General features: G+C 42.0%; 2 protein-coding genes across 5 annotated transcripts in view; both read right to left on the bottom strand.

The window, feature by feature from the left end:
- LOC116427841 (uncharacterized) overlaps positions 1–26,835 on the bottom strand; it is a 315,812-nt gene that overhangs the window by 277,759 nt on the left and 11,218 nt on the right. The gene's annotated exons all lie outside the window — the stretch shown is intronic.
- Positions 20,281–22,976, bottom strand: LOC143174853 (uncharacterized). The gene is made up of 3 exons (XM_076370416.1): positions 22,545–22,976; positions 22,216–22,237; positions 20,281–21,215 (listed from the first exon to the last, which is right to left on the bottom strand). The coding sequence occupies exons 1-3, from the start codon at positions 22,799–22,801 to the stop codon at positions 21,033–21,035; spliced, it is 462 nt and encodes a 153-aa protein (XP_076226531.1). The 5' UTR covers positions 22,802–22,976; the 3' UTR covers positions 20,281–21,032.

The following is a 26,835-nucleotide window of genomic DNA, read 5'->3' as shown; positions in this document are numbered from 1 at the left end:
ATACAGGACACGCATATTGCCGGGATGGAACCAACGGAACCAACGGAACCAGCGGAACAAGCGACAGAAAACGGTGGAAAACCGGGCACGATGAAGAGACAATCCGAAAATAGGAGATAACAAACATCCGGTCTATTGAAGATGGTCCTAATTACCAATGGCGGCTCGCGGGACTGGCGCGGCAATGTAATCTGGTTCGCGTGCTCTCATTAACAATTACCCGTACAAGGAGAGTTAATGCGCGGCATGATTACGGTTATAATTAGTGTCGACAGGCGAGGGGGAGTGGCGGGGGTGGTCTGAGGACAGAGTAGAAGGGACGGCGAAAGGGATAGGGGGTAGGGCATGGTACAAGCTTCACGTAATGAGTTTGCGAGAGCAACGGGGCCTAGGCAACTACTGATTCTCCGCTCCATAGCGTAAGCTCTACGTAGTCCCTCCCCCGCCGTCCTCCAGCAGCCATGATCAACCGGTCTTCCGCTCCTTTAGTCGCGTCAATGCCGATAATTAGTCATAGTGTGGTTTACGAGCCGCGCCGGCTAATCCGACCGGAGACACCTGCGCTGCGCGATTTTTGCTCCTCTAGATTTCACTGGGACCGATCCGTTAACTCGCCCGTCGAGCAGCTTCAACTAATAGCTAGGAAAATTACACTCGACGACCTGGATCACTAGATACTCGAAATACGATGGGTGAACGGGTACGACTTAATTAAATACAATTGAACAGAAACGTGGAGGATGAAACAATACCTGGTTCTGAATAGTGTTTTTAGGTAGGGAATAGGTTAATGACAGAGATGCGATACTACAGTTTGATTTACCATGGTTACTGGGGACTTGAGGTGTTCAAGGGGATGTTTGGAATTTTTTAATGGGGGGTGGAAGTCATTTAGGGAGTTTTGGAGAGATATCATGTAAGTTTGAATAGATGAGCAAGATATTGATGAGAAGATGTTTTCGATGATTGTTTGTTTGAGTTGTAGAAAATGGAATATATTATTAAGTAAATTTGATTTTAGACTCAGGATTTCGTTATCCCTTACCTAACAATAATTCGTGAATCATTCCCAGTGAAAATACATATTTATATAGACTAAAATTGCTGCCTGTCTTAATTAGGGTAAGAAACTTTTTAATTACATCACTGAAGAAGAAACTTAATTATATCATTCGATCTTGATAACATCAACTCCTAATTAAATCTACATCTGGTACTCGTTTTCAAACATTTATTACCGTCCAGTGGATTTTTATGCTAATTTCAAGTGTGTACAGTACTTAATGAAAAGCAGGTTAAGAGAGAAATTTATTTCCTTGACTAGTCCCTTCCTTTGTAACATCGAATGAGACTCATAATGGAAATTTTAAACTAAATTTTGCAAACGTAAACATTTTTACTCTTAATAAATTATGAACGGTCAAAAAGTGAAATTCCGAAAGGAACGTTGAGATTAAAAAATTCCTGTTGGCGAACATGAGATAGAAACATTGTTGATATCCATTAATGCAAATGTTATCTAATATTTTATAATGCAACGAGAGGCAATTACAGATCGTGTACATTGTGTAATCTCGATAAATGAAGCACGAAGTGACTCGTAATGCACTTCCTTGCACGTTATCGAATAAATGAGAAAAAGTTGAGCGATTTAATAGGTCCACTTCTCGGCGCCGATTAATCTTGATTTCTCGCGATTCGTCACATTCATTTGAACCTCAATCACCCTGTACTCCGGCGCGCAACGAATCGATGAGAACTCGATCCACGGGGTAATAATTAGAGCGATGGCGTGTAATGGACGAAGCAGAGTCGAGCCGATATTATTGCAGCCAGGTCGACGCTGAGCTAATCGATGCCGGGCTAGGGTTCATCGACAAAATAAAAGCCAGGCTATTACCGTGAACGGTTGGCAAACATGTTTACGTCGCACTTTATTCTTACAGAAAAATATTAGAACATGAACCCCTGTCGATGATGCCTAAAGTTTACCGCAATTACCTCGAGTACATGCATAACAAAGTGAAATATTCCAACATCGCCATTAACCTTTCTCCAAAATTAAACTTCCCAACAGATTAAAAAAAGTTAAACAACAGTTCGTTCAAAACCGACAAAAGTCAAAATTTAGATACTGTTACTTTTAATCTTCTCGTGCCTCAGACCTTTATAAAACATAAACAAATCACTAACACCGCAAATAACTTCCCGAATTTAGCGCATTGCATCTCAAATAAGCTATTTCACCCTTTCAGTCCTCATTCCAACTACGAAACCAAGAACCACGATTCGGAGACGAGAGTTTATCGACCGACCTTCGCCGCGGAACAGCGTATCACGTATCGGTTGATAGTCGGGACAACAACGATGCCGTCGCCGCCGCGAAATGGACGCGTCCGTCCTCGACTTCCGGTGCGCGTCTCAATTCCGAGACCCGTCGCCGTGGCCATGCGTCTCTTTCTCTCGTTCAGAATCACGGGACCACGTCGTAGACGTGGGTAGATGCGCGCCCGAAGAGACAGCCGGTGAAACCGATGGAAAGGCCGGGAGGGGTGGGTAGGGGCGTTATTGTTCTTCAAAACAATTTAAACTTTAATTACTTCGGTGAACTGCAGAAACGGCGTTGCGACAGTCTCACTGTTTGCCATCGTAAAATTAATTGGCTTCCCCACCCCGTCCCCCCAGCTGCCAGGTACTCTTCCTGCTTCGACCACGCTCGAAACTCTCCTGTGCGATTCTCTCTTTCTCTCCACCTCTCCCATTCTCTCTTTCGTTCCCATCCCCCTGTCCCATTCTAGCCGTAGAGAGCCACCTTCAACCATTCCATCCACCTTTCCTTTCTCCTGCTTCCTTTCCTACGCCCTTGCGGACCAATTGCAACCGGCAAAGAGAAGCGGAGATCGAACCGACGACCGTTTTCCTCCCTTCTAAACCCACCCTCCTCCCGTCGACCCCACGGCGCGAACGTCGACCGTTCCCCGAGCGTTATCCCCGATGCAATTAGCGGCCAAAGCCGGCTGTCACGTTCCGCTCGCACAGCCAACCATCCGCAGATACATCCGGGATATATTCGGGAATATCCGCGGGAGCGCGATTCAACCGCCACGCGAGATTCACCACCGAACCGGCGCGTGACAAACAAAACCGATAGACAGACACGCAACCCGACGGTTCCCGGGTACCTGTGCCGCCGATTTCGCGTTGCCGCGATGGAAAATTCTATGGATTATTTCGCCACGGACGCGGAACCCGTGAGATAAAGGGTCTGCGTGTTCCTGTTTTTAGGTGGGAGGTGTTGACAATCATTTTTTGACAGTCTGGTCATAGTTAATGGATTTGGAGAATTACGTTTGGGGCATTGACTGAGAATTCAAGTGAGAATAAAATAAAAGATGGCTCTTTTACACTGGATTTGCTACAGGACTCGGTAACTTATTCTCTAAACTCTGCGTCAGTCACATTTAACTTTTCACAGTTTTCATTTGTTTGTCCAGTTTCGTCCGTAAACACCTTAAAAATATTAAATTCGTTTGATCAAAGTGACACAATTTCTGTAAAAAAAATATCGCCCCGAAAAGCAACAAACCCTCAAAGCCGCAACACCAAATTCTCCTCCGCCCTATTATCGCGCCGCATCGCATCATTATATCCCGTAGAACGCCACGTCTTGAAACCCAGACACAGTCGCGCGCTCGGAGTACAACGAGGCCGGCGTCTCCGAGACAATCGATAGAACAGACGACAAACAAACGAGAAGACGAGGGCTAAAAAACGAGAGCGAGGAGAGAAAAAGGCACCGGAGGAAGAAAAACTATCCTCTCCCCGCGTCATGTATCCGCGCCGCGCCTGCGAAAATAAAATTCGCCCTCATCCCCGCTTTTCCCTCTCAGTCGCCGACCATTTCCGCCCCCTCTGCCCGCCGCCCATCCAACATCGTGGTCTCATCTCATCTCATCCGGAGGCTGCGCGCTTGTTGATATTCATTTGGAACGTCACTTCTACCGCGGTAACCAGCCGGTACTTGCAGAGGCTGCGTTTGGCGGCAACGATTCAGTCTTTCCATCCCCGTTCCCCCCCTCGTTCAACCACCCCCGTTTCTCCTTCAGCCCCAATCCGCTCCTCGGTTGCCGCTTTTCTACGACAAGCGCAGCCGTAATACCGGCGGCCAATGCTCGCGAAAGGCTGACTCAGGCACCGCCGTATGGCCGGGACGGTGCATCGATCGCCTTCTCCGCTGCACCTCCTTGCTTTCTCTACCATCCACCCACCCCCGCGGCAAGCTTTAGCTCGCTCGCTCGCACGCTAGTACACTAGCATCTTCTCTCTTCCCCTTTTCCAGCTCCCTCCGCCACTTTTCTTCTTTCCTCGCCCGTTTTCTCGCCCACTGTTTCTTCACTGCCATCCTTACCACCCCCTACCGTACCCTCGCGTCTATCACATCTCACGCCCCCCGCCGACAACCTCAACACCCGGCAACCCCCTATCCACCCTGCCTGCCTTCATCCCTCCTCGCCTCTCCGACCGACTACCACCCCCGTTTTTGCTCGCAGCTTACGGATCCCCAGTATTACCGTGCTCCGGCGAGGATTGCGCAAGAATACCCGATTCGACGATGCCGGGCGCAATAAAGGTTAGAGCGGCACCGTGTAATTGAGAAAGCAGGGTGTGCGCGGCCAGATCCGCGAAATTGAAAGAGTCCAATCGATCGCGCGCGCAATGACGGTGGCGATGGCGGTGGCGGGCGAACTCACCACCCCCCGGCCGCAAGCGAACGCGATATTGGGAGCCGTGTTTTGGCAACTGCGCGCCGTAAAACGAGCTCGATACTCGTCGTTTGGTACCCGCGCGCGGAAAAATTTCCGTGACCGGCGTTCGTAATTGAAACGGCGCGGTACCGCAATTCTGTTCAACGATTTTTTCGCTGATCGGAGGAATCGGGTGGGAATCGGTGGGTGCGCTTTTCTACCGGCTTCCGGAATGTTTGGATACGCTCGATGACTTTCCGCGGAAGTTAATGGAGCATGAGCCGGCGGAGAACTTTGGCAATGATGGAACGATGGATGAAGTTTTAGATTATTTCTGGTTTCACGGATGTCTTATTTGATGGAGTAGATTCTTCTTGGGTTCTTGGTTTTGGAAAATTGTCTGAGAGAGTTTACGAGTTGGTGGTAAGATGTTTGTGGCAACTACGAGTATGAATTTTCAAGAGAACTTGAAAATAAATTTGTTGTAGACAACGATTGATAAATTTTTAATTGGTGTAGAATTAAAAATAGAGATTGTATCTTTTAATATACAGATTTAAGCTCATAAAATATATTAATTTTATATTATTTTTATTAAACTGACATTTAATTGTTAATATTAGTAAAAAGAACCAACTTCTATGAAATATATTTTTATCCAAATTTAATGTTAACATTAGAGAATATCTTTCCCAAAATATAAATTCATTTTCATTCAAAATAAAGTTCATTTCATTTTCATATAAAAATTGGTATCAGACACTAACCCATTCAATATAAAATTAACATGATCGTGGACACTACAAATTTTAAGGATCTGCAAAAATAGACAACCGATTTATTTTTATGTTAATTATGATATCTTAATTTTTATTATAAATAGAACAGTCTATAGACTTAAATGCATAATAATGTGGCTTACAAATTCCACAGTGGTTCGTCGCTTAAACCAGCAGCAAAAATTCCGTTCCACGTTAAACAAAAACCGTCACGAAAATAAAATCTCGGCCGTGCTTCGGGACGATATCATCTTCCTAATTTCCGGTTTGAAATGAAAGGAGGGGAAGAGATTCCGGGGACGCCGCTGTCGGGGAATGAAAAACACGAAGATCGCGGACGAAACGGATGCAGAATACGGCTTTCTAAGTTCCCAGTTCCGACTCGCCTCGGTTACCGCAAGAAAATATGCAGAAACGACAAGCGCGCGGGGAGTTGGAGCCGGATACAAAAGGGGTTGCCTAGTGGGCGCGTCGAACGCGGCCACTTCGCTGAATGGTTATTTCATGCGTGCGGGCGATAGCATTTTCCTAACATTTAGTGAATCGTTTAAGAGGAGCCTCGAGACTGCGCCAGGGCGGCAAGCGATGCCAAAGGCGGAGAAGAATGGAACGTAGGAAAATAAAATATAGCGCGGAAAAGGATAAGCGCACGTATGGAATTCATAATACGGGTGTGTATTTGAAATTGAAATTTGACGTTATCGGTTCAACGAATGCAGAATTACTGTTTTCGATTTACACTGAAAGCAGAATTTCTGAAATATAATTCTTGACGTTGGCGTCAAAAGGAGGTTTCTCTAAAGATGAATCGATTTCGACGGTGAAATTATATACAAGTTTTGTGTATGTTGTATAATGGAATAATTGTAGTTAAAATGAAGGAAGAGGTCTGCGAAAGATTCAACGTAAAAGGCGAATTATATAACAAAAATCACCGTGCAGAATCGCTTCCATTTGAATAGGAAGATTTTAAGTGGCAGGAAACAGAATCTTCCTAACGTAACGAATCCCCGCTGGTGTTTCAAGTACTTTCACAACTTTCTCGTATTTAAAGAACACAACGGATTTATGAAATTTCTAAATGCGTCTACAATCATAATTCAGTAAGAAAATTTGCTAAGAGTGTGCAATGAAAATTCGACTGCACCGAAACGAAAAAAAGAATCGAACGAATCGACTGTGCGCGGTGCAAGTTTAAGTGTCGATCGGTATCTCAAGGATCGACGGTTGAATGAAAAAAGTAAAGGTGAGTGTACACGGATAAGAATAAGCGTTTGATTTATCTGGCACGATGTACGTATGTAACGTGCACACTGACACGTGTCGTAGAAGAGCCGAATACGCGCGCAGGTTTATTGAACGCGATACGTTCTAGAAATCGCGCCGCTGGATACATTGTGAGTCAGCCCACGTACGGGAATGTTATTTTCTAACGAGGAAAGACAGCTTCACGCATCGATCCGAGTTGTAAAACAGCTCTATCGCTAAACTCCTTCATTCCGCGGCAATGAAAGGCCATTCATCGCAATTATTATCGTGAAACCGCGGAGGTAATTTCACGGTGGAACTCTCGACGCGCAGTTAGTCCCCGTACCCGGTGTTCAAAGAGATTTCCACGCGTCCGAGAAAATTGCCACTTACATCGAACAACCAGGCGAATTCTGTCTGAAATATATTTTTATACCCGCACTAATTCAGCCCACCATTGCCCTGGAAATTTAACCCGGAACTTTCGAAATCTCCCGTGACATATGTTATTACTAATCCAGATTTCACGACGCGGTAATAGAAATTTCGCGCCACTTTTATTGTTTCGTTCCTTTCACAGCAGAAGCGTTCGCGATAACAAAGGGGAACAAACGTTAAAATAAATCATTGAGTAATAGTTTCCTTTGATCCCATTTCCTACTCGTGTCTATAATGTAATTAGGCTGCCGATGTTTATCCGTTTACAACGTGTATAAATCTTCGACGCTTTAAATTGTACGATTAATAAAAGTGTAATGGAGTTTCGTTCCATTTTATGTTCATCGAATCCATTGACGAAAACAATCAAATTTCAGTTCTCTGAAATTTGTAGAAATATGAATTTAATATTTATAAGTAAATTTATAAATACACATTTCTGAACATCGATTTGAAAGTATTAATAATCTTACAGTGAGAAAGATTACAATTTTATTTTGGATTTAATTATTGAATTAATTTGAAGCTATTGTCGTAACTCTTCTTATCTATTTTACGCCAGTGATACAGCTAAAACAGTTGCGACCGTTGCCATTATAGAAGTTTTACCCAATAAGCTTGAACAAACCAATAAAGTTAGAACACAGAAATGTACTACAGGTAATGTCGAGGTCAATCGTACTCTCCGTGACCTATGAGAACCGACCGCCTGGGTATAGCATGCCCATAGAGATAGCTACGATGTAGAGACGCAGTCACTTTGCCAATTAACCGAGCTTTGAAGTTAGCTACCGCGATTGATCCCGTCGAGAAGTTGCCAGTTTTCAACAACGCGGCGGCTCCGTTTTCCCTGAAACACGATGAATTTCATAGCGCTCGGAAATCGCTATGCGGTGGATGCTAATACGCGGCGTATGTATCGATAACATTCAATAATGAAGTTACCGGAATACGAAATTATATCCCCGACTGATTGTAAATAGCGAATAATTATGCAACCCCGTTCCCCAGCAATTTGCAATTAGCCAACGATCATGTTCTCCATTGGCTTGCAATTGGAGAATGTTCGACGATACGCAACGTTACATTTCACTCGACGCTGATTCATTTTGTTGATTCGTTTTAATGGACTTCTTACTGCACGAAATTTACCTATCCGTCGGCAGAGTATCGTTTACGCCATTGAAACATTTACCGTTGTTGTAACCGCGAATAAAAGTCGATTTTTCGGTACCCATAACATTTTCAATTAACGCTCGAATCGATACACACGCAGATATTTACGAACGAGAGGAGAAATTGAAATTATTTTGAATCGAATATCACAGAGCAAAATTTGTAAATCACGTCAAGAATAATATTTGCGAATTTTGTGAAATACACTGTAATCATGCAATTTATTGAAAATTTGATAACTGATTCCATCGATTACCGAACAAAGGGATTTTAAATCGATTTCATATTGGAATTAAATACTGAAAATCTTCAAGCTTAAATAATACAAACATTGGTTTCTCCTAATTTTTACAATCACATTTCCCAAGAATCCGTTCACGTAGCTCGAAGATCAACGTGTATACAGTACACGCGTCACGTCACAAGACCCGCGAACAACGTATGCGAATCTGCGATACGTATCCAAATCAGTGAACCTCCAAGCAATCGGGGAACGAGCGGATATGTGAGGAAACCTGGATCCATAGCGAACAAGCAAACAGACAAACGGAATGCTAGGGAAGAACACCGGCAATGTCAACCCTTTGTGAGGGAAAATTCAATTAATACAGTTCCTTCAAACCATTTTACAGAAACCAACATTTTCATCAATTTCTACAATTTAGTAAACTGCTAACAACGTAACGTAACGACTATTCTAAAATCGAGATATTAAATCTATATAAAAACTCCATTCCATTACTCCATTACCAGATCAAATTTCCACAATAGAACGAAGCGGTAACAATAATTGAAACTGCGCTACAAACAGAACATAAAAGCTACACTTCAGAACCACCATTCCACTGGATTCAACTAAACGGAACAAGGCTACCCAAAAGTCCTACAAACCCCAAAGCTCTCTGGCATAACAGAAAGACTAAAACATCAGCAATCATGATCCCTCCTCGGCGATTCGTGCAGCATTGCTCAGCTACAAAATATTTCCCCGAAGTTCGAGCATCGTATCGGCCACTTTAAGGCGCAAACGAGCTTGTAATTCCCAACGAGAACGAAAAAGAGAGAGAGAGAGAGAGAAAGAGAGAGAGAGAGAGAGAGAGAGAGAGGGGGGGGGGGGGGAGAGAGAGAGAGAAGTTTATTAAAAGTTGCCGTGAGGAAAATATTCCGGGCTTTTAGCCCGCGCGTGGGCTAAATAATTCACGCGATTCAATATCAGCGAGACGTAGACGCCCCGTTCAGCAGTGGAAAAAGGAAGGCAACGGCGAGCGCGCCGTGCGCCCGAAGTAAAGCTCTCTCCGGTTGGATACATAACGTTTCAGGATTAATGCTATAAAGAAATCTCGAGCGGCGCTGGCTCACTCGCTCGCTCGCTCGTCGCGGCTCACTCTCTCTCTCTCTCTCTCTCTCTCTCTCTCCGAGTGGGATACGCCAGAGGCAAGCACGAAAAACACTCGTATATTCCCGGTGCATTCTCTGTTTACGGGCTGTTAACTTGCGTGCGACCGTCTCGAGTTACATCAATAAACACGTACATAGGATGCGCGCGCACGTGCAGCCAGGCCCGACAAGGGTGGCTGCAGAAACCGACGGCACGGGGGAGGGGGATGGGAGGTAGGACAGAAAAGGGTGGTGGGGGTGTGTGCAGCGTGCAACGCGCGCGCGTGTCCCTGTGTGTGCGCGGAGAGGCCGATCGTAAAGGTGCAAAACAGATAGAAACGGCGCAAACACGTTTTATTATCATTCTACGTGTCTCGTCTTACGTCAATAAATATTTATTGGCGGTAACGCGCATGCGCGCCGCCGACTATGCACAATGTGCATCGAAATGCATTCGAATAATCGACGATGCAGATCGGACGCAGCCACGAGTCGAAGCCGCTACTCGCGCGTCCTAACCGCTTTCACGCTTCCCTTTCCTCTTCGATCGGACTACTCGAACCGTCTCTCTTCATCTATCTACCTTACCGTTTACCTCTCAGCCCCTGTCTTTCTTTATCTCTTTACCCATTTCTCTTCCTCTTTCTCTCTGTGTCTCCGTTCCTCTTTCTCGCTGTTTATATCCCTATTCTCGCCTCTTTTTCACCCTCTCCTTGCACCACCTTCCTGACCGTTCCCTTTGGCTCCTTGGTACGCGCACGAAACCTCGGTGTAAGGGACTAATTGGATTTCGCCCTCCTCGCCACGCTAATGACCGTATTCCATTTCAGTGGTGGTGTTCGAGCCGAGTCAACGCGAGCCGACGACGACCTGTGATGCGGCTGCGAACCGACCGGCCGGCCGGCCGGTGCATCTCGTTGCACGATCTTCCTTCGACGAGAATCGCATTACACCCGGTGTACACAGCCGAGAGGATCGTGTTTCGTTTTACGGACACGCGGGCCCGAGATCGCCTCTCGAAAGGTCGCCGCAACGTACCTAAGTACGCAAGCGCGCGCCAGTTCACGAGGAACCCCTGTCGAAAGGTCCTCCACTGGTAATTTCGCGGCTTATCCCTCGGCCTGTTTTCATCCCGGACATTGTAATCTCGCTTAAAGATGTATCGCTTGTAACGTTCCGGAGATTGAATACTAATTTCTTCACCTTTCGAACCCGTGGATCTTCGCTTAAACGCTGTTCCTTGTGTACGAGGTTTCTGAAAAATGTCTGATCGCTCATGATATTCATGGTTTAACTCTTCGCGCGGGCAATTGAGGTGTCGAGAACCGGTGAAGATTAAGGACTCTCGATCTTATCGCTTGGTAGCTTATTACATCGTTTTTATCTGTACGGTGCACTGCACTTAACATTTGTGGCTCTGTATTATGCAACTATTAAAATTATTCGATATGAAACTTTGGCGGTAGAAGTTAGGATTTAATTAAATTTTTGTTGAATCCAATATTTATTATAGTTTTCTGATTATCGTTAGGTCATTTTTCAACGGAAAGACTCCACCGGATAAATACTTCGCGGCGTATCCTCAACCTGTGTCAACGTGCGCATAAACGACATTACCTGCGACGAATCGATGACTCACGACTCGCGTACAAACGCAATCGCGGCTCGCATTGACACGAATGCACATTAGAGAAACGCTTCGAAGGAGACTGACAAGTATCCCCGGCGCAAGAAGCTATTTGTTCTCCGTCCCGTTCGACTGACTTTTGCCTGGGGATATAATATCAATATCATTGACTGGCAACAACAACTGACCGTGCACATATCAATATTAAAAGGTTTCTTTACCCTTTGATTTCGAACTCGATCACACTTATTCGGTCGCCGCACGGCCCGGCGCGGCGCGGGCGCACGATCGCTCTAATAATTCCCGACGCAACCGCAGATATTACAGTTGGATGCAATTAGCATGTAATGGTCTTGCCGGCGAGTAATTCCGTGAAAAAGGAACGTTTCCGATCCAATTAAGGAAGAAAACGATTAAATGTTTTAACAGTGCCTTTACGACGAGGCAATTCAATTATTTCGCCTTTACAACACGGTTGCCAATTCGCCGGAATTAATTCGCGGGTAATCAAAATCTAAATAATACTCTAATTGCCGCGGATACCATATTTTCCTACGGTAGCGGACGAACGGCGTATCGCGTCACTCGGTGTCTCGTTGTTCCAAAAATCCCGGCGACAGAATTCATCGTCTCGACGATTCGTGAAAATAGAGTACCCAATACTGCAGAAAGAAAACAACGCCGCGTAAACGAACGACACCTGACCTTCGATTCTCGTGAAAATCCGTTCTGTGTGGATTTGCTTTACATGGAACGTAATTTTAATTGCGTAAACAAAGTCTGCCGGTGTAAAAAAAAATTTTAGAAGTAAAAGCTAGTAAGATTTTAACCTAATATAGAACACCTGATTTGTAAAGCTTGTCAAAACGAGAAATATGCATCTTTTCAATGAAGCCTGCATCAAAACACAAAGAAATTAATAAAAATACATACACTGATCAATAACAATGCCAAAATTGAAATGATTTCAAACTATGATACAAAATGTAATAAAGTCAAAAACAGCGATCTGAAAAAATGGCTCCTAATATCGAGCACCTAAATAATTTGTAAACAAAACTCATTTTTATCGCAAGAAATGAATATTCATGGAATTGAGAAAGATAAGTAAACGAAGTTTCCGCTTTTTTAAACATATATATTTTGTTAATTTTTTGCTTTCCTTTCTTTTATACGTTGGATATACGAATAACATATCGGGACCACTGCATTCTTCACAAACACAATGCATTGGGCACATTTTTTCCATTACTGTCAATTTTGTAACTGCCACCATGAAATAAAAATATAACATAATAATATATAACATTAACGAAGAATGTGCACCCCATGCGGAACGTGTTCCATATTAGGCACCTTTACCCTACATATAAGTTTTAGAAATACAAGTTTATTTAACATAGCTTAACAAAAAATAATGAAAAATTAAAATTGTACAAGGACAAGATGAATCGGGCGCACACTGCACCTAGGTCCTTCCAACGAAAAAACGCGGCGTTCGGGGGGTTTCGTGGGCAATTTTCCTCACGGAAACGCGAAACAATAATTTACGGTGAATTCGTCGGGCGAGTGTGCCAACGCGTATTTTCCATTTAGAAAATTTCGAAAACCGGTACCGCGTTTCCAATGGGGAACGACGCGGGTGACGGTGGGTGGGCCGACGCAAAATAACCGGATGAAAAATCCCGCTCGGAGGAGAACTGTATTATTTATAATTAAAAGGGACCCGGGACGGTCGGTTTTGTTTCATCGACCGACAAGAACGTGTCGGCGCAAAAGCGCGGATTTCGATTCAATGGCGGGGCACGATGGATTCCGACGGCGCGCATGAATGCACTTTGACGAGACGTGTATCGAAACGTTACATTTATTTCGCAGAACGCGGAGGGGACGCGGAGGGGACGCGGAGGGGACGCGTCGCGGGAAAAAACACGGCTGAAAAATGCAGTTGCAATTTGAAAACAAAATCGGGGAAAAGGAAGGAGCAACGAGAGTCAACGTTTCAACGTCAACGACGAGTCTCGCGCAGATCTTATCTAGGGGATCGCGCGCGTTGCCAGCTGCTCGCGGAAATGTTTTGGTGAAAGAGGCGGGACGCGACGCGTCTGAATTTCTGTGCCACACTTCCGGTGAGAAGAGTGAATTATCGAATTACAACGTGGCGCTCGCGCGTTGAACAATTTTTTGTCGGATTCCTGCGGTAAACATCTTTCTGCGAGCTTAAGTTGTCAAAGTTGAGAGTTAAAACTATATTTTTTACAATATCTCCGAAACTAGGGAGTGTAGAAAAGAAATCAAAATTGTTCATTTTGAGGCGAACAATTTAAAAAGATAATTTCTTTTCCACACCTCCTAGTTTCAAATATACTTTCAACTCTTAACTCCGAGTGCTTTTTTCAGCCCTCTTATTAAAATAATAAGATTCCTTGTAATTCCTATTTTCATCGATTATTCCTGGATAATATAAATCATACACACAGTTAAATATTTATTTTCTTTCTCGGAAAGGAAACAAAAACTCAGTTGCAATCTCTGCCATTCATTAATTACCTTGTTCAAATTGTAAACGGCTACCACCGTGACACAGCGTAATCCATAATCTTGAACGATCTCTAGCAGAGGCAACGCCGTTCCCCCAAGAACGATAAGAATTTCGACGGAAAGCTCGAAAGCCTGTTACTTCCGCGTTTATCTGGTCGGGCACGCGCTCGTTCGATAAAGCGAGAAGAATTTCGCGGTGAGAGAGTTTGCCAACCGGGAATTACTTCCCCAGAGATGTAAAATATTCAGTCACATCACGCACCCGATGTTGCGTGATGTGACGGGGAAGCGATCGGCGTCGAAAGTCGTCCGCGAAGATCAACAAAAGCCGGTTCGAAACGGTGGCAGTGCCCCGCGAGCAAATAAATTTTGCGAAATGCTCGGGGACGATAAACGTGAGAAATTTACGCGACGCCGGGTTATTGAAGACTTGGCACGGGTCGCAGAAATATTTTTCATTCCGGAGGCACGCGTTTATATGATCTTTATGCGGCCATAGAGCAACGGCGACATTTACTTTTAGAAATGCTTTGCATTACCGCCGACGCCGATGAAAACACGCTCTCACGCGACCGTCACCGTTTAAAATATAGCCTCGATCGACCCGTGGTCTTGTCGCGCGAGAAATTTGTTGTTAGAACTTTTACGATTGCTACGGTTTTCAGTATTCACTCACTTCGTACCTTGGAATGTTTTTTCCGTTCAAATAAAATGCAATAAAAACGTGTTACAGGTTCCGACAGAATTAACACGTTCTACATACGCATGAACCATTGAGTATCGACGTGTGAATGGTCTAAAAATCAAACTTTTAACATTCCGAAAATCACGAACACGCTAGAGCAATACTGTAATCGAACACCTAAACCGAAGAACAAAACTCGCAAGGATTTCCTTTCGAGTATATAACCACGCGCGGAAAAAACTCGTGAAAGTTAGTCTCGCGTAACAAAAGATTCCGCGGGATTGTTTTTCGGCGCGGAACAAAAATAGGATCGCGGTTACACGATATCATAAGTGTAACGTTATCTACGCTCGAAGTATTCGAAAGCAGACGGTTCAAAGCTCGCCGTTCGAACAGGATTCAATTCACTATATAAAAATTCGAAGCCCCGGCTCGATATCGGGAATTCTCCGCGCGAGTAAACGCGACCAGAAACTCCGTGTAAAAAAAAACGCACGGTCGAGTGAGAGAGAGAGATACAGAGGGAGAGAAAGAGAGAAAATACAGGCGGACCAGTTCAGATGCATCGGTCCGTTGATTACACGCGATCCCCGAAAAATCTGGAGTGAGCGTGTGCATCTGCAATGTTGCGGCCGGGCCGACCGAACGAAAAAGAGCGGATGATCAATGTCCGCGGCGGCGAGATGCACACAACCGCTGCAACCCCCGATCCGCCATCACACGGTCTCAACCCCCTTCTGTTCCCGTTCGACCACACGCGGCTCTCTCTCCCTTTGTAAAGTTTTCCCTCGATCCATCGTTTCTAGCCGGTTTTCGTGGCGGGTATCAACCCTGCACCGCCATCCCTGCACCGCCCCCAACCGAAACGTGACGGCTACACGTGAAGTAAATACGTGCCGAGCGATGCACGCAGCCGAGCGCGTCCGAACACGAGCATACGTGTGCACCGCACGTGAACACGCGCCAACACATTGTCCGCCAGGCGAACAAAGTGTGTTCGTGCACTGAGGGAATTATGAAGGAGATCGCTGTGACCGGTACACGAAGAAGTTTGATGTTTGTTTTCGGGATTGCTGGATGTTTGAGCGCTGTGGTCTTGTATTTGTGATTATGTTTGAAAGTATAGTTGGGATTGACAGATCTTTGTGATTTTCATATGGCTGACTGGGAAAGTTCAAAGGGAGTAAAGTAATCTGTTGATTGGAATGAAATGTGATGTTTGTGAATTTATAGGAATTGATAGTGTTTGGGATGTAGATTGATGAATTTGAGTGAGATTAACGTACGAAATATAATTACGGGAATCGATTTCATTGCTTTTGTACTACAGAAAAGTAAGAACTGAAATTTGGCAAGAAAATGTGAAAAGAGTACGACGTTATACAATACTCGACAAGATAAAAGTGAAATTGAAATTAGAGATTGTTCTTACTTAACAGACACCGGCATCTCTATCATTATGTCATGCATGCCTGGGTGTATTCAGTGTGTACGCGAACCCGCTAGCGACGGATTCACGTGTACGCTGTGCACAAATCACCGCGCAATCGCGTCGCGTGCGAACGTAATGTTCAACGTAATCGCCGAGACTAAAGATCGCGCAGCGATATTTAGAGGGCTCTTCTGGGGAAGGGAAAGGATTAATCGGGAGTGGTATTTGAATCCTTTACCCGTGGAATATGACTGCTTGCGCTGAGGATTCAACTGTCTGAAACGAATCTTGTACTGTTAGAATGTACCTCTTCGTAATTTATTACACTTGAATTATATATTGCATCACTTCTAGTGGCTCAATACTAAATATTTATTAGCTTTTTTAACGCGATTATCTTTCCAAGACCAATTGCATTGAAACTCGAAACAAAACAAAGAATTTACCTATAATTGAATTACAATATATGCATAAACTACCTATATATATATATATATATAATATGAAATGTCGGATTTTACGTAAAAAGGAAACCTTACACGCTGCTCTTTGATTCACAGTATTGCCCCCAAATGCTTTCTTTATATTTTCGATGAGCTTTGCAGCATTATTTCCCAGTTCGAATTCAAATAAGAAAATTACACGAATGTTGACGATATTCGAGTTTTCGAAAAACTAATCAAAAAATAGTTATCACACAATTCGGAAAAAGTTGTTCGCAAAAAGGTGCTTTGATAACCGACAATGAAACCGTATCAAAAACTAGATGAAGAACAACAGAATAGCAACGACAGAAGTACAAACATTTCTAAGTAAGAAAATTCCGGCGTTTCAAATCACCCGACCTAATAGTACCAAGTATAACACTTTACAAGCTTATCAAAAGTACTCTGCCATCAAAGGATCAAACAATCGCTCAAACCTCGAAAGAAAACCCATAGACCAGGGAACAATAAAATCCCACGAACTACGGAAGAACCTTTCACCCCGAATGGCGAGACTAATACCTCAGCACGCGGATCGTTCTCGCCCAGGGGGCGAGCCGAGAGGAATGTCATTGGGCGAGTAGGATCAGGGGAGAGAAGCCGCGCGAACGCGCTCTTCGAGGCGTTTTAACGCACGCGGACCGTGAAGTGGTCAAATCGCCGCGACACCCGACGGAGCCGCGTCTCGTCAGTCTGTGTGTGTAAGTAAATGTGCATCCGCAGCCAGGGTGGCGCAGGTGTACGCGGGTGGAACGTCGGTGCACGGCGGGCGCGTAGGTGTGGGACCACGTGCGCGCGAGCGTGCACGTGAGATACAAGCCGGCCGACCTTGCACCCACCCTCGCCCACCGACAAAGCCGACCGCCTCTCTGCCTCTCCGCCTATTGATTGCGGGGGCACACGCTTGCCAATTTATCCGTAGGCAGAAAACAACACGCGAGCGCGCCTGTACGTGACAATGGGAAAGCAGGAAACCCCGATTTCATGCAATCAATGAGCACCGGCGACGCCGAGACCCGGGCACGGATTAATCTGGCTTTACGGCGAATTTTTTTGTTCCCGCCCCCCTTCCCTCGGCCTTTCTTCTCTGCCCGTATTTCGGTTACCCTGCCGCCGTCTGCATCCCCCGTGCTGCTTCCATTTTACCATCCCCTTCGCCGTATAACTCCAACCACCCCCGCAGATCTTCTGTTCCAACCTCGCGCCACCCCCGACAACGGGTTTCCTCGGGCTTCCGAAATATTGCAGAGGGCGCGTTAAGACTGTTGTCTCATATTTTCTCTTTGTAAATCGCTGTCTCTGAGTTTTAACCCTTGTGACATGCGTTTCTGCGAGGATTTACTTTTTATAGGTTTTCTGAGCGAGTTTGGAAGGTTTGTGTGTATTATACGTGTGCTTTTTATAGATTTGTATGATTTAAATAAAATTTCGTTTTGGGTGGGTTAGATATTGAATTTAACAAATTTGTTAATGTGTTTTATATTATTGCCGGTTGTAAGTCAAACGAACCAAAAAGTAATACATCAACTGAAACGAATCTTCAACGAATATACTTTTCAGTGTTACTCGGAAGCCTGTACGTTGCACCAATTAGATTTAAAACAATTTATTGTAGGTCTAGTAATTTATTTCAAATTACCTTTCCATTCACCAAGATCCCTGCGTAACACAATGTTTAGTAGGCTATAGTCGATGATAGGGTAATTTGCAAATTGATTAGTTGCTATACTAATTTGAACAACGGGTTCGCACATTGTTAATCGAAGAGTCTGTTAACTCCGTTTTCTTTCTTCGCGTATATAATGTTGATTATTAGCGAGAAGGTTAGCATTTTCTCACGGTGCAACGTGAAAGTAGAATTACCTCGGCACGGAACCGATTCCAGGCTAAATCATCGATCGAATTTCATTAATTGCGAGTAAATATGGCGCTTTCGAACTATTCATTTTCAGATCGCGCGGAACGACTAGATTGTCGACGACGTCGTTACTTTGCGCGCCGGTTATTGCGAAAATTCTGGTTCGTATATATCGTCGGCGATTTTAACCACACGATTCGAATGTTAACGCGGCTTTCACACTCCCATCACGTTCCAGCAAATTACATGGGATTCGAAGGGACTGTGAATGGGCCGCGACTGTATGTACCGCAACACCGTGTATAATATAAATTAAGTTTGAGAACGCCGCACATTCTAAGCCGCAATTTTCGTTCGATAATAATCGCATTAAGCCTAATCGTGTGATTTCTAATTTTACAATTAACCCCTTACCTCGAGAGTCTATTTCCCCATAAGTTCACGCTGAACATTCACTTTGTTAATCATTTTCCTGGTCAAAGATAAATTGCACGTTCGTTTACGTAATTATATTACCGTTCGATTGATATGAAACAAATATACTCATATTACGGTTAATGTAAACTCATCGTTAGGAATTATAAATTTAAGTTAATTTATAAGCATGTAAATTACAAAAAGTGATAAATATATATACAGATATGTTTCATTTAATGTTTTAGTTTGAAATTGTTTCTTTGTCTCGTGGCGAACTATTTTTACGAATTTCTATATTTCAGAATTTTTCATGCTCGCGCGATCAATACTCGCTCCACGTAATACATATTCGCGAGTGGCGTCATTTCGAGACCATTCTCCCCGAGCGAAGTTTGTTTGCGCCGTTTGAAAATGTCACGATCGTCGAAAGTTTCCGGGAACCTGCTTCGAAGAAAAAAGCGCAGCCGTAGGAACGAGGGTAAGAAGTCGAACTTCTCACGAGGGAGAGCCAACAGAAACAGGCCGTCTGCCTCGAGTTTTACATAGTTATTTCCGGTTATTAAATAACACGACCCTCGTATACTTTTGGTAAATACCGTCCGCGAATATCTGAACCGAGGCTGTCCGTAAAATTACATGAGAAACGAGGCGTGTTTGTCGCTTCATTCATACAAACTAATTACCCCCCCAAATGATTCTAATATTTTTCAAATTTACTAAACAAAAAATAATTTGAATATTTTAACAATGAATCTTTAGTTATTTTCATTTTATCTGAATAGTAAAACAATTGTAATTCGATGTAAGATCAAAAGATAGATACTTTTATTCCAAAGGGATTGCAAAATCAAATTTTTCATTAATGGATTTCTGTAATATTCCAAGTGTGAAAAATAGGTCCTAATAATATTATAAAAGAATTTCTGTTTACCAAGTATAGTAGTTAATAGATAGGTTAAATGTTGATAATAATATTATGAAAAGTTCGTTGAACACAGATGATTATTAATTCAGCGGGAAAAAATATATTCTTCTTGAAACAGTAAATTAAAGTAAGCAATATAAACAAAATTACCTTCTGCCGTGTAATTGTGTACAAACCTTAACCTCCATATACCATACGAGAGTGTTATATAAGCTCTTAGATCAATTTTATGACCACTTTTTAATGACATATGACTAATTTGTTTTTAACACCGACGGTGCATCAAAGAAACAAATAAACACAGCTATTACCGTAACATACTATGAAGGTTAAATGTGCTCCTTTTAAAGCGACAACTTTCAATCTAACTGTACGCATTAAATATTATTGATAGTGAGCAATAGTTATCCTCTGGTCGGACGAATTATTGTAATGTTTTAAGCATTACTGAATTTTTCGTCAATTCCAAAAATATTAAAAAATTGTTCATTTAAAATCACTTTCTTTTCAAATTGTAAAAAGACATTTCAGTATATTATTTTTCATTCATTTCAACGTGTTGGCGTAATGACTCTAATGTCTACAAAATGACTTCATCGTCAGAAACTATCGCAGACGCTATTCTCAACTGCAAATAAGACATGAGTTCTTTTTCTTCGACGAAAGCGCCTGTTATTTTAGTAATTCAATAAAACATATCATTTTATGATGTCTCTATAGTCCGCGACACTTTGGGAATTTAAAACGAAAACAGAATTTTAGTATTCATCTCTTGCGTTCGTTTATGTTTCGGAATTATTCAAATGCGTAGCACGATGATCTCAATACTTTTTTAACCGAACAGACTATTTCTGTTACGTACATTCGAAATGTGACAAATAAATTCTATTATTAAGGATCGTTTCATCTGCTCGCAAAACTCTAAAAAACAATTTAAAGTACTAATCCAATGCAAAATACATTTCACTAGATTAAATAAAATTCTAATTTCCTTTTAAATCGTCGAGCATGTTTACAGTATTTACTGTAAATTTATTAAAATGAACAAAATCTTTATTCCTGGTCCATCGTAAAAACATAAGAAAGAACTTTCCATTGATTCCGGTTTCTATTAAAAAAGATTGTCTTCGAAAATGAAATACGCAGACATTCGCAGTCTAATTATTGCGAGACCAGTAATCCGGTATTCGAGTTAATTATATAATTAAACACAGGTTCCCAGGGATTACACAAAAAGAGAGAATAAGAGGGAGAGAGGAGAGGAAACAAAAATCCAGATTGCGTAAAATTCCGGCGCACTCAAACCAGTGTGCAGTCCACTCCAATTTGAGCGTACGGTAATCGGAACAGTGGAAGAGAAATGCGGAGGTACTTTGCGGCAATTGAAACGAAATTGAATTCGCCGAGCGACGCGCGCGCCCGAAAGAAACCAAGATGGAGTCCGCCGCATATCGTCCAACTTTCACGCACCCGATGATCGGCCTGTGGAAACAATTTATATACAGTAGAACTCTATTTATTTTCATAAATATAAAATTAAATGAACTACAGCTGAGTTAATTCAAAGTCAAGTATCGTTACAATTATACGAGCACTTAATATATAATACTAAATTATTTGTTTTATTACTAAATAATAAAACAAATACTTCCTATTACTTATTCGTTCCTTCTTTAAATAATGTAAAATGTTTAATTTCGTTATCATCCCCATTTAAAAGAGTTAATTTATCAGACTTCTTAAATTTTTGTTTTTACAAGTCGTTTCGAAATTCGTAGAATTTAAAATCGCTCAAATCCGAAGAGTAATTTAAATTTATAATTAGATCTACTTATCTGAACGTGAAATCTGGTTACATGAATAATCATATGTAGTGGAGAAAATTAGTAGACTTCTATTATATGAAAAGCTTAAAACAGTTTGTTCCCTAACGAATTCATATAAATGCGGTATTATTGTAGTAGAAATACTGTTCCATCATCGTGGCTACGTGATAAAACGAATTTACAAGTTAGCAACGAGATAAGTCCACGAATCGACAGACAACTGAAACTGTCGAAGCCGAACGAAATAAATTTCGTGTAGCCGTCGTCGCCGAATATTTTCTTCCTATTTCACAGCGCTATTAAAGTCACGTCTTGGTGAACACCGCGGGAATCCGTTATCCGGCATTTCAAATGCAAGACAAATAACGTTAAACCACGTGGTTATGACCGCGCAGACCGAATCTGAATTACAATCGAGCACTCGAACGAATAAGCATCACGGGAATTGAAATATGCGCTCCGAAAATGTAATATGGGATGATAAAACGCGTATAAAGTTCGACTGAGCGGGTTGAGTAACTATAATGATTATGCAGTCGTTCATTCGAGACTCATTTGTTTCGATTTTATTGAATCGTGCCAGGATAAATGAAACGCGTACTCAATTTTAATTTGGAAATAATAACTGTTAATTTCAATTTTATAATTATATTTACCTTCTTTGTCCTGTGAGCAGTCCTTAAATGTTTTGAAATTAATCACTTTTTTTTTTTTTATTGGAATTCTGGGTGAATGCATCAATAAAAATAAATGTATTATAATATTTATTAAGGGACTGAAGCAATTAGTGCGATAATGTTTTCGTACGACGAGTAAAAAGGTAAAAAGAAAAGAATAAAGAAACGATTCTTATCGAATTACGATTTTTTTTTTTACAAAAATTTACGGGAATGGCAGTATTAAAATGGTTTGAGCATATTCAACGTTAATTTCTGATAAAATTATTCCCGATGAAGTTGGGTTCGGCGGAATTTACATAAATTACCAGTCGCCAACAGGCTGATACAAGGTCCGGAATAAAGAAAAAACGCAGAAAAAGTCAACGCACGAGAGAGACTGAACAACTGTTTGAGCTCGGGCCACTACAAACACTTTTACGGGTTGTAAAGGTGGGACTTGAGAACAGGTAAGGACTAATCCCCTGAATCTATTACCTAAATACTTCTGTGCTCCCTCTGGTAAACAGAAACACGATATATTGTCCAGAAGGCAGCTAACAACTTCGTCCTTGCCACAAAGCATTATGAACGTAACAAAGGGACGTTAAAGTCAACGTTAACGATAACTCAACTATTGTCAATCAATTATAAAAGGATTGACTTTTTTAAATTAATTTATAATGCCAATTTCCATAAGACTTACAGTCTCGTCGGAATGTTATTATCTTACTTAAGATTTACATTAAAATAATCTTTTAACTCCTTACACTATAATTTCTTTCTCAACTCTCATCAATACAACCACTTTGCCATTAATAATTTATTGGAAAAAGAGAAAAATTCTAGACCTTTTCTATATTTATGTTTGCTTTTAACTATTATAATTAATTACAGTAGAATAATAATATCAACAAGAACAACAACAACAACAATAATAATAATTAATAGAATTACTTTGAATTCAAATGAATCAAGTAATATTGATATTTGTTAAATCACGTTAAAAATCTTTAACACGAGTCTAACACGTTAAAAGGTAATGTTTCGTAATACGGTTAAATAATGGAAGTCAATTTCTATTTATCAGTCCATAAATTCCATTTATGTACCTTTTAACGAACCTTTCCTTGAATGCACAAAAATGCAATAATTTCCTTCAATTTCCAATCCTTCCCAGTTCGAAAGCATAAAACAAATTCAATTTACCGGGACGCCGATTGGAATAAGAAATGAGAGTCCGTTTGAAAATGATAAAATGATCAGATCGCAGTAACAAAGCCGTGCAATCTGAATCTTCAAAGGTAGCCTCGCGTCGATATTTTATATCCATAATGCCGGTAATTGAACGGTTTATTCCGTGTTCTTGCTAATGCGACTTTCCACGCCACGGTGACGTAAGGCGGTCGTTTTCCGAGAAAACAAATTAAAAAGATTGTCATCGGCACCGGAGGCCACGTTAATCGTGGAAGTAGAAAGCGAGCAGGACACATCGTGCTTTATCTCCCGATAAAACCGCTTCGCCCTCTCGCCGGCTTTTATACCCGTTAGATCCATAAATTAACCGAGATCTATTAATGACGTCGGAACGAAACGTGATTAACGGCGTTACGCTCCTTATAAAAGAAAACCTTACACGTGCCCAAATTTATTCACTATTCAACGGCAATACCTATTACACATTTCACCCTTTCAATTTTATTACCAAAAAACATTTTCATTCAAACAGAAATTTTCACTTAAAAATAATTCATTATAAACTCACGATAGAATTTCATTACACAATCCACAACTCACGAAACAGAATTACGTTTGTTTCTCAGAATACACCTTTCAATCACAACACAACCACAATTGCCAGTAATTAAATGCACACTCATTTCCTCTTTAACCGCAAAATCAAATGAAACATCGAATTACGCGGAGAAACCACGATCGAACACTACAATTATCCAATGAAAATATGACAGAAAAATAATCCCTTCGGAAAAATAATTTCGCGTTCTCTATTCCGTGTCACACTGTAAATTACCCTCTCTACGGTCGCGCCATCAATTTACGGGCTGCCGGTAATGCGCGTCTACCGCGTCGCGCCTCCGAATTAGCAACGTTTCACCGGTTAAAATGATCCCAATTATACACGGTTCACGTATTGTTTCGCGGATGCGAGATTTCATCGGGCCAGAAATCGATCGTGAGATCCGTTACATATTTAATCGACAGTGTGGACGAGGTGGAAGAGGGGAGAATTATTACGAGAAGATAAAACGAATATAAAATTGTACCAATCTGGCTAGTACAAAGTAAACGTAAAATATTCGACGGTGTAAATCGCGGCGTGCGCGCGTGCGCGCGGGCGAACGATGCGCAACGTTTTATCGTCGCACTAAAAGCGCTTTAAAATTAAAAGCGACATTATCTGAAACTTCGGTTAAGCGGAGCTCATAGAAGTTTTACGAGGCCGGCTGATACCCCTATAAATAGTTCCGGGGTATCAAAGATCTCGGCGTTGTCTGCCGTTTAAAATTAATCCCGTGAACATATATCCGGCCGAGCAAACGTAGTTAGAGGCGATGATAATCGGTAATACGGGTTATTCGTGGTCGGAGGATATTAATTTCCGGGAGGGATGAGGTCCAAATAATCCCTGTTGCGCGTCTAAAAGCAGCCGTATAAACCGGCTAATCGATATTTACAATGCCCAACAAGGCTTCCGCCATCTTCGCGGTGGACCCCGATGAATTTACGAGCCGGAACCGAAAGTGATCGGGAAATCATTTTCTCGGGCGACAATGTAAGTACATTTTATTATGTGAAGATAATTGTAACCACGCGCGAATATATGATAAGTAATTGTAAAAGTAGTAGTTGAAATTCAGCGAGACAATAAAGACTAAGAGGGAGTATTTTATTGTCTGGCGCTAATAGTTTCTCTTAGTCGGAGAAAGAAAAGACATGTTAGGAGAGCCGAACCAGCACAAAGTTACAGAGTAAACGCTGACAATTATCGTAAAATAATTGCAAGTGTACATATTCATTTAAATCGATTCGATTATGAGCAAGCCTAGGACGATAAACTGAAATGTTCCGTATAATGGACTTCATAATTCCTTCGGTTCAATAAAATTTTTATGACAGCGACACAGTCTGCAACGAACGTTCCAATAATTTAGATTGGAAGCAGCATTCACGTGAAAATGTTGAAACTAAATTGGCGGCGATAAGTGAAACGTTGAAAATTATTGGACACGGTAGCAAACCGGTTTTATTATAAAATTTGCGTTCATTTATTATGCTAATGTCAATTAACGAGCGCATTTATAACAAGAGAATGTCGGAAACATTCACCGAGAGGAAAGAACTGAATTTTCGAGCGGCCAAGCAATCGTTAATGCAATTAAGAAACGATCACAAGCGTGCAAACTATTCGAATATTGGTCCGCTTCCACATACGACCGCACTCGTGTGGGTGGTTCATTATCAGCGCAAATTACCTTTACTCCTACGCGTTTAATATAGTTCCCGGCGTGCAATAATAATGCTCACGTGACGACCGTAATTGTCCTGGATCGCTGATAACGATTCGAGATCAGATCGCAATCTGTCGGCTCCGATTGAAATTGCGTGTATCTACCGCGAGGTGCGTTCAACAATTATATCTTATTTTTTCATCTGAACTTTATTAGGCTATTAACGATACTAATTGAGCATAATGTGATAACTTGATAGTTTGAAGATCTAATGAAACATTCGTTTTTTCAGGAAAAATACTCGAAGAAGAGAAGAAGCCGATTTAAGATATTCATCATCGAACAAATACACGCGACATAAGATAAAATTAAGTAATAAAGAGTTCCGTTGCGAACAGTGTAATTTAGCGATCTAATTAAGCTCCATGATTTGCATCGGACACTTCTTCACGAAATTATATCAAGGTAATTAAAAAAAAAATTGTTCCTGTCTTGAAGCGTACTCGACTGCGATGAGGTGGAGTGGAAATGATTTTCTCTGTTAATCGCGAGTAAACGAAGATTTTTCAAGTGTTTAACGAAGGCTTATCGGAGCAATGTTTACAATGTATCTTTGTTTAATAAAAGCGAAACGCTGGCAACGCGATTACGGGCATCAGGCAATACAACTGGGTGAGTAGTATTCCCGATGCTTATCGACTGAGAAACACGCCACGCGGCGCCTTAGCGCGTACAATCAGCGCAGCTATAAATTACGCGCCGCGTGTATTCTTACGCGTAGATCTTCCACGACAGGAAACCAAGGTAAAAAGAAGTCAAAAGAAAGAAGATCGCGAGAGAAACACACGAGAAACGAGTGTACTCGTACACGAACACGTCGGGAATCCTAACAAATTGAAGGATGAAAGAAAAAATACTGTCGGATCCGGTTTACTGGCAGCGGTAACAGGATCTGTTGGGTGTCCCGCACCAGCCGTACAATTGATCGATATTTGAACACAATAAAATATTTAAATTATTATTTATTTAAATTCAGATCGCAATCTTCGCTTCCAACGAATACACCGTGCGATCGAAAAGATTGCGAAAGGGGATCAACCCTAATCCAGACGCAATTGAAACGCTGATCAACAGCAAAGAGCGAGAAGTC

The sequence above is a fragment of the Nomia melanderi genome, chromosome 9, assembly GCF_051020985.1.
Source record: "Nomia melanderi isolate GNS246 chromosome 9, iyNomMela1, whole genome shotgun sequence".
Lineage (NCBI taxonomy): Eukaryota > Metazoa > Arthropoda > Insecta > Hymenoptera > Halictidae > Nomia > Nomia melanderi.
This window is presented reverse-complemented; position numbering and strand designations above follow the sequence as displayed.